Genomic DNA, 15,059 nt, shown 5'->3' with positions numbered 1-15,059 from the left:
CGGCTGAAGAATTCAAATGATTCTATCTCTCAAGAGTCCTGTTAAGCTCTTACAAATCCTTCATGCGTGCATCAGGTAAACTGATTCTGACTTATTAGTTGTGAGTGAGTCTAACAGAGTGCATTAAAAACAAACGGAAATGTGATACGCTTAACCATCAAGTGCTTGTTAGAGCTTAGAGACTGCGGGTCGTGAATTCCTGAGGGTATCTTTAAAAACAAAACAAGAGCACACCTTAAAGCCTTGTTACACAGAACAATCCGGAAAATGTCTTAGCAACAGAACTTGTCCTCAATGACCAGAGAAGTCGTTTATTATAATATATACAGTGTGTGTGTGTGTGTTTGCAGGATACTTGGTCCGTGGGAGAGCCCAGTATCAGAAAAAAATGACAGAAAGATCCAGTGAACAGTGGAGAGGAAGCCAACCCTATCAAAAGTCACACAAAGAAAACTGACTCAGGGCTTGGAGACCAAGGCCCAACGATTTTCTTTTTTAAAAAACTGAATAGTGCTGCTTGCACCCTGCCTGTACTACAGACTGTATATAAATGTTATCCACTCAATACAGTTTCAGATTCAGTAGCTCACTGTGCTCCAGTTAGGTCAGAACCTGAAGGAAATGGAGCATAGCCATGAATCTATAACTGCCTCTTTTTCATACTGAAGCCTTATCAATTAATTCAAGTGGATTATATATTAATGCTACATCATGCAAGGTCCACAAAGAGAAAGAAAATAACCTAAAGTCTACTGAAGTATACTGGTTTTTTTTTTACTTTAATCCACCTTTCATGTTGCATTTTTGGGTAATATAAGACGTTTAACAAACCATATATGTAGGATGTCTTTTTCCAATGACATTTTAAAGTGAGCAGTAAAGTGTTTCAGAATGTCTTCAAAAGCCTTTCAGACCAAAGAACATTGTGTACATTTCTTTGTGTTTTGAACGAAGCGGTACGATGTGTGGGAGGCACTCATGTCATAACCTGGAGCTGTCTGTAGAGCTGGTCACACAGCAATAGGTGGCTGAAGAAGTGTAGGCAGGCAGCTACTTCAAGTCATTAATACGCAGAACAAAACCACAAACACACACGGATACACACACACATTGTCATTATAGTAGGATGACATAGAATTTCACACTAAAGAAGAGGATATTTTATATCTAATGTCTAAAGAACTACTGTTCTCCGAAACAAAGTCACATACAAAATATATAACGACATTTTATATATTTTAAAATATATAAAATGAAATCATAAAATGAAAAAACAGAAATTATATATTTCTGTTTTTTCAGAAACACAGAAATGTGTTTCTGAAAAAACACATTGTTGGAATCATCAAGGTTTTTATTTCTGTTTTTTCAGAAACACAGAAACGTTCTCAAACAATAGAATTCCCCCCGGAGCAGCAAAGTGGAGGCGGAGGTGTCCACGTCCATACAGAAATGATGGAGAGACAGCTGCAAATACCTCCTGACCCCTGTCATTTTTCAACTGCCCCCCGTTTGCATGGCACCTACACTCCACACACACACTTCCCTCCTTCATTGATGTCACAACAGCCCAGCAGATATTCCTGCCTGCTGCCATCTACAGATTGACCCCTCTGAGCAGGTGCTGGATCTTTCATTCTTCAAGCAGAACAGAGGCTGAAAATTCCATCATTTAATGACCTGATCAGTCACTGATAACACAATCAAGACAATCCAGGCTTATCCTGAGCCAATTTGAAGGGGGTGGGACGGGCAGCCAGGAGATGAGACTTAAGACCCACTGAAAGGTGTCAATTTACCCCGAGCCACTGCTCTCTTTGTGAGCTAGCTGCCACCTGGTTGTCAGGGGAGCCCATCAGAAAGGCATTTTATAAGGATCAGGAATAGGCAAGGTTTTAAAACAAGATCAGTCACCTCTGGAAAGGACACTTTCGTAGGCTACTATGTCTACTTTCACATACACAATCAACTCGTGAGCTGTGTTTTTCCAGTGGTCATTTAAAACGTCCTTTATCGGAGATGTTGCTGGACCACTGGGCAGATAAATGTCAAAGGGGGGTTAGTTGTCTAACTAGCCCTTTCCTATTGTATGGGACGTGCACAGCAGTGACTCTATCTCCATTCATGGACAATTCATTTATACTACACTGCTGTTCTCTCTGCTAGTCTCAATCACTAAGCAGAATTTACTCCAATGAGACTGAAGTCTCGGGGTAGGTCTCCTCTGTAAGGCACTTGCTTCATCAGGGCCGCTCTGATCACAACGTATAATCACTGGAACCGGAGTATACCCTGCAGTGATTGACTACATCACATCAAAGAGGAAACAATCACAAAATGTGATTAGATGATGTACATCCACAAATTGGAGTAGCTATGGTCACTACTGGCTATCATGTAAATGGCATGCAAATGCACCTGCACTGGCAGAAGGAGCTGGGGATGTTTGATTTGGTTCCTCCATTAAGTTGATTTTTTTTTTTTTTGCACCAATTGTCTTTGTTTCTTTTCTTTCTTTTTTTTAGATTTTCAAACTCTCTCATCAGTTTAATACACAAGCTGAAAGTGTACTTGAAGAGCCCACTCCACACAGTCTAGTACTGCTTGTCCTGGTCAGAAAATACAATTTTTGAATATTTGAAACCCATTGGATTTTTTTTTCTTTCTTTGTCTATCCAAATATTTGTGACATACTCAACACTTGCTCAGTGTGTTGTACTGCCGGACCAAACTGTGCTCACACACAGTAAATCAGTGTGTCACCCTCTCTCTGTCTCTGCTACAAATCGTAAAGTTTAACAAAATTGTTTTGTGGTATTTATGAGGGAAGCAGAAAAACACAATATTATATTTTACATTTTTTCTGACCTTTCGGCAGCATCAAAAAAAAAAAAGAAAATGGTGACTGACAGACTGCAACTGAGATTTTAAGCAGGAGAAGCTAAATCCATGAACACACAAGTGCACACACACACACCTAAACTAGAACACGCTTTTGCAGCCTGGCAGACACAGCCAAGCATGCACAAGTAGGCTTTTAAAGAACGCATGCAGAACCGCGCTCAATCAGTCTGATTTGTGGGGTTCCTCCTAAGCATTTGAGGAGGAGAAAACTTTGTGTAATCAAGTCAATTATGTCATTCAATCAAGATGAAAATCATTTCAAGCTCTTTCTAAGATCAATTGATTGCAAAGTCGTGATGAATATTTGCTTGCTTTCTTCTATTGTGCAAATAACGCATCCTTATTGAGATTATACGGTTTTTCAGTGCCAGTCAACCAAGTCACTCTCTTTAGCTTTCACAAAATAAGAAAGCAATATAATTTATACTATTGTTGACTTTAACAAATGGTGCATCGTGTGCATGTTAAAATCCCAATCTAAAAAAAACATTCAAGCTCAAGGTCAAGTATAGTCAGTAGAAGAGAAGTGTGTAAACTGAAGGTGACCTTGACTGATGTGCAATATGACATGAGTGAAATGGATCTGAGCTCAGTGTGGGAGAAATTATCTGTGTAATGATGCCTCTGAATTAAAGCCTGTGTATATGTGTGTGTGTGTGTGTGTGTGGCCTAGATGTGCCGTGATACCTATACTTGCCCAGCAGGGTTTGCATATATGTCTCTCTCAGTTGGGGGGTTGATAGCAGTGTGTATTTGCAGCAAAATAGCATTTGATTTGACACATGCTCACTTGTCACAAAATTTGAAATCCATGGTGTTTTTCAAACCAATCCTTGTCATTCTGCAATGACAGACTTTCATTTACTCACAGAGATAGTACAGGTTCTCTGAGGGATGAGGGTGAACGGGGTCTTTTTTCTCCATGAAAATGGACTTATTGGTGATTGTAAAACCTCTGTAAAGAATTCTGACAAATGAGATCCTTCTTACCTTCCCATATTGTTCAAAATACTGCTTGACATCTTCCACTACTGTGTTGGCCGACAAACCACCTACAAATATTTTCTTTGTTCTCGTTACCATCTGTAAAACACAAAAGAAAGAAGGTGAGTGACTGACACTCAAAATGTGTCATTTTCACAGAATGAAAAGATGTTGTGTTATAAACAAGCAAAGAAAACAGCACAGCACTGCTACTGTCATTAAGGAAAATTATGAACAGGAAAAAAAAAGCTGAGACATGCTAGATCATTAACTATTTCACGTCACCATAAGTTAATCAGTTCCATTAAATATCTTTGTAAACTATTACGGATTACTGCAGGTCGTAGGCAAAGCTAACACAACAAAACAACTTGAAATATTCACCTCAGATCACTCTTTACTCCTTACTCTCTCTCACTGCCACTCCACACAAAGACACACACACACACTCCTGCCCATCTTCCTCTGACCAAACCATTGTCATGGGAACAACATGTCTGACAGATTTCTCAGCCATCTTACCTGGCAAAAAAATCTCTTAGTTGATTAGTTAGCAGTCTAGGAAGCTTTTATAAGTTATTTTACAGAAAAGAACTTTATCATTTGAATTAAGGTTATCTTAAATGTCAACTATAAAATTGACATTAAAGGTTGTTTTTGTTTCATAAATTTGTGCTCGTTCAAGGATAGTACGATGAAGAGCTGAATGACTTTTAAAATAGTTCAGTAAAGTTTCCGTGGCAGAAAGAGGGAATAAATAAAAAGACAAAACATCTGCCTTAGACTTATTTTAAACATCGGCATCTCTCCAGAAATTTATACATCCCTATTGAACAGTATACCCTAATGATGGTGACAAATAATTGAATCGTTTTTGGATTTGCATTTCACCGGAATTTCAGCAGAGTGCTACAAGGGAGAGCAGAGCAGGCTGTTGAACAGGGGCATGAACATGAAGTACTTTGCAAATGGCATCGTGACTTCACAACCAGATAAAGATTAGTGTCATTGCTAGACTATGTGAGAGGATTAGGTGTTACTTGGACCATCTCCCTGTAGTAGGTAGTCTGAGTAACAACTAACAAACTGAAGTATGTACCTATGTAAGCTTGTACAAATATATATATGTAATTGTTATTTTCCTTTTTGTAGGGATGCACTGTCTGGGTGAAACAATTAAAATTAAAAACAATAATATATTAATAATAATAATAATAATTATATATTATTAATAATACAAATATAAAATAATTAAAATAATTGTAATTTGTCTTAGAAATTTTGATTTAGCCTCAGAATGGAATAACAAAGCTCCCATAGAATTTATGTAATAACAATTATTATTTGGCTGAACTGATGTTCAAGAAGGAACCATATCCAATTGAAAATGTATTGCGTTGGGGCCAAACACCCAGACTGATTGGTTAACATTTGCACAAAAGTAAAAATGACAAAAACAAAAAAACAGAAAACAAAGTAAAGAGATTTAGCATAGAAGAGGGAGAGACAGGAAGTTGTAGTTGAGGGTGGTGATAGGCTGTTCAGCTGGGGGCAGAAGCTAATGAGGACCTCGACTCCAACCTGTACAGGCGTCTTTGGAGCGTGACTTTGACCAGAGCGGTGATTGCCACTGCCCTATGAACATTCCTTCTGCATTAACCAGTTAACAGTAACAGCTATTTTGTGTCACAGGGACCTTCAAAAAGCTGGTCCTGTGAGATGACAGGCACATGAGCACAGACACAGGTAAATAACAGACACTGTTTGCATGTGGCTCTCCATGGCTCACGGTGGCAGTCAGGCTGAACAGAGAGTCAGTGGAGGCTGTTTAGCTGTTTTCTGTTCTCAGCCCAGTACAGTTATGAAGATTGATAGAAGCAGCTTAGAGCTGATTATAGGGCCCTAGAGATGCATAGGCTCATAAGTAAACAGCACATTCATGCTGCATTCGAGACAACTGCAGCATGCTATATCCAGACACAAGCCAGGCATTAAGTAACGGTGTAGCAATCACAAGCAAACGAGGGAAATGGACCAACCCAGAGCTTCTCTGAGAATATGAAAAACATGCTAATTAGATGGCTGCTTGTGGCCAAACTTAAAATGTTTAAATGAGCAAGTGATGACCATACAAGAAATTCCAAAGCATTATTTTGTAGCACTAGCTGAAACTCATTCCACATTTATGAGACAATGCGTGTCTCCGTGTAGCTGTGGGGGCCTAAGGAGCCCGAAGAACACAGAAATGAATATTGTGTAGACATAGGCCATTAAAATGGTTGGCGAATAGATGGAAAACTCAAAAAGAAAAATATTTAAAAGGCATGCATTTTGGTAACTGTACATTGGTTTGGAGAGCCAAAAAGACCTGTACATTAAATTAATGTTACAAGTCAAATGGAAGGAAAGTGGATTTACTATTTTGGCATGACAATAGTATTTTTATTCATTATAAACCAACATATTATAACAACAATAATATGTTTAGAAAACTGGAATACAGTGCCATCAACACATCCTTGCATTTGGTCATGTAAAAAACAAATCTGTGAAAAACAATGGTTGTGGTCCACGTAATTAATGTCATTAATGTTAATCAAGGAGTCAGTCTGCATGTCCTCTAAACCAAGATCCATTTGGCTCCTCTCAAAAAGGGAATGCATACAGCACTCAGGTCTTTCTGTCATGCTTCATAGGAAGCTTGAAATGAGTGGAATATTTCTCTTTTGTTAAGCGTGCCCAAGGGAGCTCCACAGCAGGGCTCAACTTAGTTATTCTCAGCAGCGTAGATATTGTAGCTCCCAGGAAAAAAATGACCAGCCAGCTTCTAATTGGCCCAAAGTTGGCAGTCATTCACTGGCAAGTGATGCATGGATAGTAAACACAGTGACCCTGGCTAAATGTCATGTAAAAGGGGACTGTTTACAGAGCACTACGTTGGTCTGTTTGTGCTTATGGCAATGCTTTCTGCTGTCCTTGATGCCACCACAGTAGGTAGCCTTGTCCGCAGGTGGATGGAGTAAAACACAAGAGGAATAAATAAGGAAAAGGCCAAGCTGAGAAAACCATGGGTGCACAAATCCTACTTTGTGTGGTAGAGCCGAGGTCCCCAAACGACAGTCCGGGGACCAGTACCAGTCTGTAGTTCATTGGGTACCAGGCCACAGTGGGACACAGTGAAAACAATTACTTCAGTTTTACTAATTGACGTAATTAAAAAACAATCCAGTCATTTCCATTTAATTTTTTCATTAAAAGATAATGTGGCGATGTTTCAAAACAAAAGGTCATTCAGACTCTGATACTAACAGAATTAAGTTTAAAAGATGATTTTAAAATGTATTGGTCCTTCAACAATGGTCAGTCTTCAGTTGCTGACAACAGCTGACCCCTGGTTGGTTAAAAATGTCCAAACAAACTGTAAACAGCCCAATGGAGAATAAACACAATCATATTTACCATAAAATCACATGTCAGGTCAATCAGGTTACAATCATAAAGCTCCATAATTGGTTTAAAACAAATTTGGTTTTTTAATTTTAATTTGAAAGAAAATGCAGTATTTCCTTGGTTAGATGGAGTAAACCATTTTCTTAGGTTAGTCTTAAAACTACTACTACTAGCTGCAGAGTACAGTGAGCTGTTCTTTTCTATATTGGTTGTGATGTGAGCCAAATCAGTGGCGCTCCCACGGGTGGCGTATCGGTGGGCCTCACTGACTTTGGAGAAGCATGTTATGAGGTATTTTGGCACAGTGCCGTGCTGGATTTTATGAACCATGTACATTTTAATGTGTGAGCCTCTGTCTTCATCCCTGAGACATCTGAGGCCATTTAAGTGTTCAGGGAGTAGATGAGTCCTGGGGAGTAGATTATAGAGCAGACAGACCAAATTGTTCTGAGAAGTCTGAAGTTTGGTCTTTGGTGTTTTGATTATGTTTGAGTACCAAGAGGTACATGAATAATCAAATATCCAGGATGTAGCCCAAGTCTTTGACCTTATCTTTACTTTCACCTACTTTAATTGTGAAGCCAGGATATTTCAGGATTTGAACCTGACCTAATTAATATTAATTCAGTGCTGTCGAGATGTTGGGATAGTTTATTATCTGATAGCCAGTATGTGTCAACTTTCTCAAGGACTATTTCAACCTACATTTTGTCTCAGTGTTAGAACAGAGGACAGTCATCTGCAAACTAAAGCCTGTCTGACTTGATACCTAGGCCCAAATGCTTAACTTAACTTTGCAAGACATGTGATAAACAGTGGACACTATGGCCTCAGCAATGGCAGCCAGCCGCATACTAGAGGAGGCTGAAGGTATTTATATCAGTATCTTCATATACTCCAGGTTGCAGTATCGGTATCCAACAGAAAACTGTTTTATTAAGCCAACCTTACCATGCGTACAAACGCATACTGATAATCCCACTCATTTACCACAGGCCTACAAAGGAACCAACCAGTTGCATAAAAAATGGGTTAGACACAGAGTTCTGCATGAAACCCTTATTTTCCGTGAGCTGATCCTTCTTTGTTCTGCATAAATGCTAATTATATAATTCTCTCTGGCATGTAAATCTGATTAGATAAGGCCATGGCCAATCACCTACTCTATACTGCATGATCAGGTGCTGCCTGATCCACCAATCCACATAAACAGACTATGTCCTGCATGCAATGTGATTTAAAATAAACTTATACTGCGAGCAAAGTTATAAGTCTTCTTAAAGTCCCATTTATAAATTATGTATTTTGGTGATGTAAAAGGACCTCTTTGGTAATGTGGTATTTGATTTACGAAAAAGATAACTTGAAATTTAGATAGCTAAATATCAAGGGTATTATCAAATGCTAGAGATGTCAAGGAATACACATGACATGATATATTAGAGGGACATTTGTATGCTGAGAAGAGGAACTGACATTCAGCTTGTGGACGCTGACACCAGAATCATGCGGGATGAGGGAGCAAATGCAAATTGCAAGTTGAAGGAATGTGACAGCCTGCTGTTAGCTGTAGGAAATTATCTGTGAAATGTTGCAGCGCTGTACAATTCCATCAACCAAATACCAAAAAATTCTCACTTGGTCCCTTTTTTGTCCTTATTTGCAAGGACACGTCTGTGTTCCTCCTGTGTTTGTGTCTGTTTCGTACAAAATATTAAAAATCAGAACAAGCAACAAGAGGCCTGACAGCTTAAGACGCTGCACAGTATGAACACTGATAACACAGCTGGAAAAAAACAAACAAACAAAAAAAAAAAAAACAGAAATGGAAATAGACAAAATGACTACGATATAAATGCCATAAGTGCTTGGGCATAAACAAAAGTCAAATGTTGTATATATATATATATATATATATATATATACACACATTAAAATTACAGTTCATGATTTTAATATGCGGTTAATAATATATAGCGGTGAAAAACACTATAGACAGATAGTGTTTATAATATAGTGTTTAAATATATTCTAAAAAATCATGGATAAACCGATTCAAACATCATACAAATGTATGATGCGTATGTATGAGTGTATGTGTTATAAATAAAGAAGTAGCAGAGGTTTTTCAGCATGTATCAATGCAATAATATACCATTATGATTAGTGAAACATCTGTAAGGTTTGGCCGTGAAATGACCGTGAAATGATTTTGTATTTTGTATATTTTGTATTTGTGTTAGGAAAAAAAAACACTGGATAGAAAACGTCCACTGAATTTTTGCACAATAACAAATTGAACGTGTTTAAATTTATTCTGTTTGAAGTTCTTTCAAGAAGCTACACATGTTTCTGCGCAAGGCAGACAGCTAGTTTCAAAAGACAGATAAAAAAAAAAGACATAAAGAGAACTATTATCTGCAGTATCAGAACATAACCAATGCCTGAGTCTATGACATGACAGGTATCTGTAACACGTTACAAGTTTGATCATTCCCCTGGGTTTGTGGATGAAAGGGCTGAAATCAACAAACGTGCGCGCACACACACACACACACACACACACACACACACACACACACACATATATACACACATAGAGCTTTTATATGATTTTTTTCCCCCAATTTTAGTAAAACTGGCTGCAAAATTGTTGAGGTTGTTAGTGTGTAAGAAGGTGGCCAGTTAGCAAAATAACAGTACAGATTGTGAAACTAAAATCCTCTCTAACAGCAAAGCTCCGCAATGTGTGAATTTGAACTGTCTGCTTGGAATGCCCCCACAGATTTGGATAAAAAGTGTTACATTTGGCGAGAAAAATCTGAGACGCAGATGTCTAGCGGATGTTTCCAATGACACTTCCTCCTCCCACATGTTACGTTCTTCCTTCTCTGTTCAAATGCTAATGTCTAATCTGGCTGTGTAATACACATGCACTTTGACTACTTTTCCCCCCTTTTCCTTAAGTAATCAATTTACCCTGAAAAGCCATAAAAGCTGAAAGAGTCAGATAGGAAATAAGATGCATCAAATATAAGATATGCAGAGAAAAGGTAAAAAAAATACTGTTTAGAACTAGCTGAATAATACGCGTGTACTGTATATATGCCAAAAAAGCTGGATTGAAAAAAAGATTTCCATTTTAACTGAGCAGCCTCATCTATAACGGCTACTTGCAGGAGACCCTTTGCTGCAATATAAATGTTAATAGAGTTCAGGAAAGAAAAACAAGGTCTAAACAAACAAATGTGGTATTTCATGCTTTGGGGCAGTAGGAGTGGGCCGCCATTAAGTAACCACATGTGTGAACCCCAGGATCTGCATACACAAGATAAGGAGTAAAGAGAGGAGTAGGAATAAAATGGAACAGTATCATGGTGTGTTTGAAGGATTGTGCAGTAGAGAAGGAACTCCGCTAACTTGAAAAAAAAAAAAATCACCCAGCAGACATCCTGTTGAGGACTTCTAGTCTAAACCCTAAAGTGGCCAAGTGACGTGGCTTGGCTGAGAGGCTGCTTATCAATTCAATTAATACATTGGATAATAATAATAATAATAATAATAATAATAATTTTTATCTTATTGTGTTTTTACACAACATGGTAAGATTCATCTTTTTTATTATTCAAACATTCAGATCAGTTAGTTAGGGAACTAGTTGGAGAAGACTAGACTTTTTTTTTGCCAATAACCACTAACTAACCACCCCTCCCTCACCTGGGACTAACTCCATCTCCCCCCAGCTACCATAAGGGGGTTAACTTGGTCAATCAATAGTGGGATAGTTGTTCAAGACACAAAATAACTTTTTCAGTTCTTTTTTTTTTTGCACAATATAAAATTCTCACAGTCAATATTTTCTCATATTATAAAACACATAAAGGAAAGACACCAGCATGGATCCCTGCGCAACCGCAAAATAAATCACTAGGATTGTGTCCAATTAGGCTGGACAAGGCAGTTTAGTCATTTATGTTTCCCCTATTGTCAATTGTTCTTCTACTGGGAATCTACCAGCCAATATTTACAGCACATCATCCCCGTCAAACGTAGTGTGAAAGAGAATGAAGGGTAAAGGGGGGGCGGGGGGAGTTAAAATTCACATCCTCACTCTGTCCTGACTTGACGTTTAAAATCCTGCCATCTAGGGACTATTAGACTTCGACCTGCCTTCATTGAACAGCTCTGCGCTATAATATAAGGATTTTATCATGGATTAAATCCTCAGAACTATACTGTGATAGTGATGTCTGCATCTGTGTTTTTGCTTTTGTTTCCCATCACTCGGAAGTGAGTCTGTGTTCACATCTGTTCCAGCCTGTCGTCCTGAATGTTTCCTTTACTTCCTCTGGCCAATCTCACCTGCTACTGCTACGAGCAGAGGCCCAGCAGGTTGTCTAACCCGCAGCAGAATGTTTCCTGACTGACTGGTTGACTGGCTGGCTGGCTGAGTGGCAGCATGTGAAGAGCAGGAGACAGACCTGCAGGGAATCAGTGACAGATGTAATTAATGAGGTCATACTTGAAGTTGGCAGTCCCTTTTATAGCCAGTTCCTGACAATCACAGCTGAACACACCTGCAGCTCCCACAGCACAGAAAAGACCAGAGCTCCCTCAGAGGGAAATGGGAAGACAGAATGAAAATAAGTCTTTCACTACATATATATTTTTTTCTTCTTAAAAATGCATTATTGATTTAAAGCCGCTATGAAATTTTAATAGTTTTATCTGCTGCCATTAAGGTTTAATTTTTTTCAATATTGAGTGTCTAACCTACATCATCCTGGTCTGAGGCAGACAATGAGAATCTCCAGAGAGTGTGACACAGCCCCTCCCCCTAACGCTGTCACAGCCAGGACTGCAGAATTACCAGTGACAAAACCATTTTCATTTAGCACCTCATTCCAGTCAGTGTGCTTTATTTTATTTTTTAACTAAAGAGGGTTAAAGACGTTACTTTTTTGTATATGCTGTCAAATGACTAAAGATTGCGGCTGCCCTTCACAGTACGCAGTGAAATAGTAGAGAAACTGCATATACACATAAAACATCCACATATACTGTTCACATTTATACAAAATAAAGAAATATATTCTAGACTTAAATACCTCACTACTACACTACTGCTTCACAAATGAAAACTGGCTGGATCAAATTCATTGCATTTAGTCATGATATAAACAACAACATTATTTCTCCCCAGGTCTCCCTGTTTCCACCTCGACCAAATTATAACATCTCCGTCCTTTTTCTAACCCGGCGCTGATGATTTTTTATTTCCCCCAACCAAGCAGAAAATAGCCTTTGCCATGTTTAACTGCGGCTCCTTCTCCTGTTACTAATATGCGAAAATATGTATTCAGGTCAAAGACTGCTGCCCATCCCTCGAGACCAAGGGGGTCTTTAGTCGTCCTCACCGCAAACATGCAAACAAACGTGTTTTAAAGAGCCATGATGGACCCACAAATACCAAATACTCAAAGATACATATGAGAAATACACGATGATTCAGAGCATTATAAACATAAACAAACAACCCGACTATGTCCAGGTGTGTGTAGGTACATACACAATGTACAGGTGCTCCATTGTGCTATGCAGAATTAATAAAACTAACACTTACTAACCCTGGAACGACAGACAAAACCTGGAAAACGTGGTCCTGTATTGATAGTAAATATTAGAGCCTCCATAAAAAACAATTTCACGTGTGTGCTGTAAAGCACAGCTTCACAGGTCTATTCTAGGATGACAACGAAATAGACCATTCCATCTATCAGGTGAGCAGATCCTTCACAGGAGGGTTAGACAAGGGAGGGTGTGCAGGCTCCACATAAAACACTTTAGAGCAATAATTAAGAAATAAAGCTTTAATGCAATTACAAAAAAGTGCTAATATTAAGGTTGCACCCTAGGCACTGGTCGCCAAGCAGCCCAAGAATTCTATATATGTACTAAGACAAAAACACTGGATAAACACCTGCTTTTTCAGCTGTGCTTTTGATCTCTTTTAGAATAAATGGCTGTGCTACCTTACAAACCAGCAGATGGCATTATAAGAGCAAATTGACCTTAAATGTCCTAAAAATAAGACCTGACATGTTTTGCAGAGCCAAAAAAACACCCAGGAGTCAAAGCAGAAAGACCGTTCAGTGGTTTAACGGCAACAGCAACGGACAAAGATCAACAGCTGTTGAGGAGATGACACTACAACAACAGGTAATATAAACTAAAGTGGCGCTGTGACTTTGACCAATCCTGTGAGTCCTTAATTCTACAGAAAGAAAATCGGACTATAACAGTGACAAACTGTGGGATATCTCAAGTATGATGAGTCCCACGACGTGTGTTGTAGTTGGAGACCGTTAAGGACTGTGTCTATTAGTCTATACTGAACGATGTGGTACCTGGGGGACTTCAGCAGTGATAGCTTATAGCTCTATTAACCTGTAATTACAGAGACAGTGTGAGAGAAATGGTGAAATAAAAAAACTCCCATCAAATAGAGATCATTTGATGGTCAGACACCGGCAACTGCAGTCATGCCAGGAACATACATACGTATATATTAAAAAAAAAAAACATAAAAATAATGATAACAATAATAATAATAATAATAATAATAATAATAATAATAATAATAATAATAATAATAATAATAATAATAATAATAATAATAATAATAATAATAATAATAATAATAATAATAATAATAATAATAATAATAATAATAATAATAATAATAATAATAATAATAATTAATATTATTATTAATATTAGTTCGAAGCTAATAATACAAGCATGTGTTTGGAAACTGCTGAGGTCCTGCAGAGTGGGGTTTTGGGAGGTAATCATTCATTAAAATGTGTGTTGGCTTTAAGAAACAAATGCAGCTCCTGCTGTCACCAGAGCTACCAGCATCACACACACTTTCTATATTTAACTCTTTTTCCATGCCAAGGCCATCTGTAGAGCAGAGTTCAGGAGGGTGCTACCTTGTTCATCAGGCCTGAAGTAACATTCAGTTATTGACACCATTTGATAAAAACGATGTTGTTAAGATGTCCACAAATGTTACTGGCTCAGTGGATGGAATACATGCTACATTTAATGTCTTTTTCAAGTCTTGTGAACCTACAGAAACATGCCATAATAGTAAATCGTTCAGAGAAATGTTCAGCAATCAGCAAAAACCTGTTTCAAGGAACAAGGATACATATTATAGGGCACATTCTCTTCTGTAGCAATGGACTAAGTCATTTAAAACCATTAGTAAACATAATACTAGAGTATCAATTAAGATAAAGCCCCTCTCACTGTACGGCCACATTTTCACCAACCACAGCCAGCCATGTCCTGCACAGATCACAGCTGATGCACCAATTAGAAGCCTCGTTCAGTCCAGACATTCAATTAACACAACCCACTTTTTCACTTTTCCACTTTGTGTTGTAGAATAGTAGAGGTAAATGGAGTTGATAAAGTGCTATGCCAAAGTTTACATACAAGTTTCAAAAATACTTTGCTACTTTAATAATTTAATTAAAATGTAAATTTCAAGGGTAACTTGGATGTAATTACTGTTTATACATGAGTTGCTAATACAGGGGAGTATTTTTTTATTATTATTCATGACAAAGGTTTCAATAGATATATTTAAAAGAAAATAAAACAGACCATTAAAAATAAAGCTAGAGAATAAAAATATGGATTTAAAAGAT

General features: G+C 38.0%; 1 protein-coding gene across 1 annotated transcript in view; it reads right to left on the bottom strand.

The window, feature by feature from the left end:
* Nucleotides 1-15,059, bottom strand: part of LOC103395281 (RNA-binding protein Musashi homolog 2-like) — a 76,485-nt gene that overhangs the window by 44,826 nt on the left and 16,600 nt on the right. Inside the window, exon 6 of the mRNA XM_017041828.2 lies at nt 3,895-3,987. Within this exon, the coding sequence (XP_016897317.1) occupies nt 3,895-3,987 (93 nt within the window). The remainder of the gene's footprint in view (nt 1-3,894; nt 3,988-15,059) is intronic.

Source organism: Cynoglossus semilaevis, chromosome 19 (genome assembly GCF_000523025.1).
Source record: "Cynoglossus semilaevis isolate Cse_v1.0 chromosome 19, Cse_v1.0, whole genome shotgun sequence".
NCBI classification, from domain to species: Eukaryota; Metazoa; Chordata; class Actinopteri; order Pleuronectiformes; family Cynoglossidae; genus Cynoglossus; species Cynoglossus semilaevis.
Note: the sequence above shows the minus strand (reverse complement) of the source record. Positions and strands in the feature narration are given on the sequence as shown.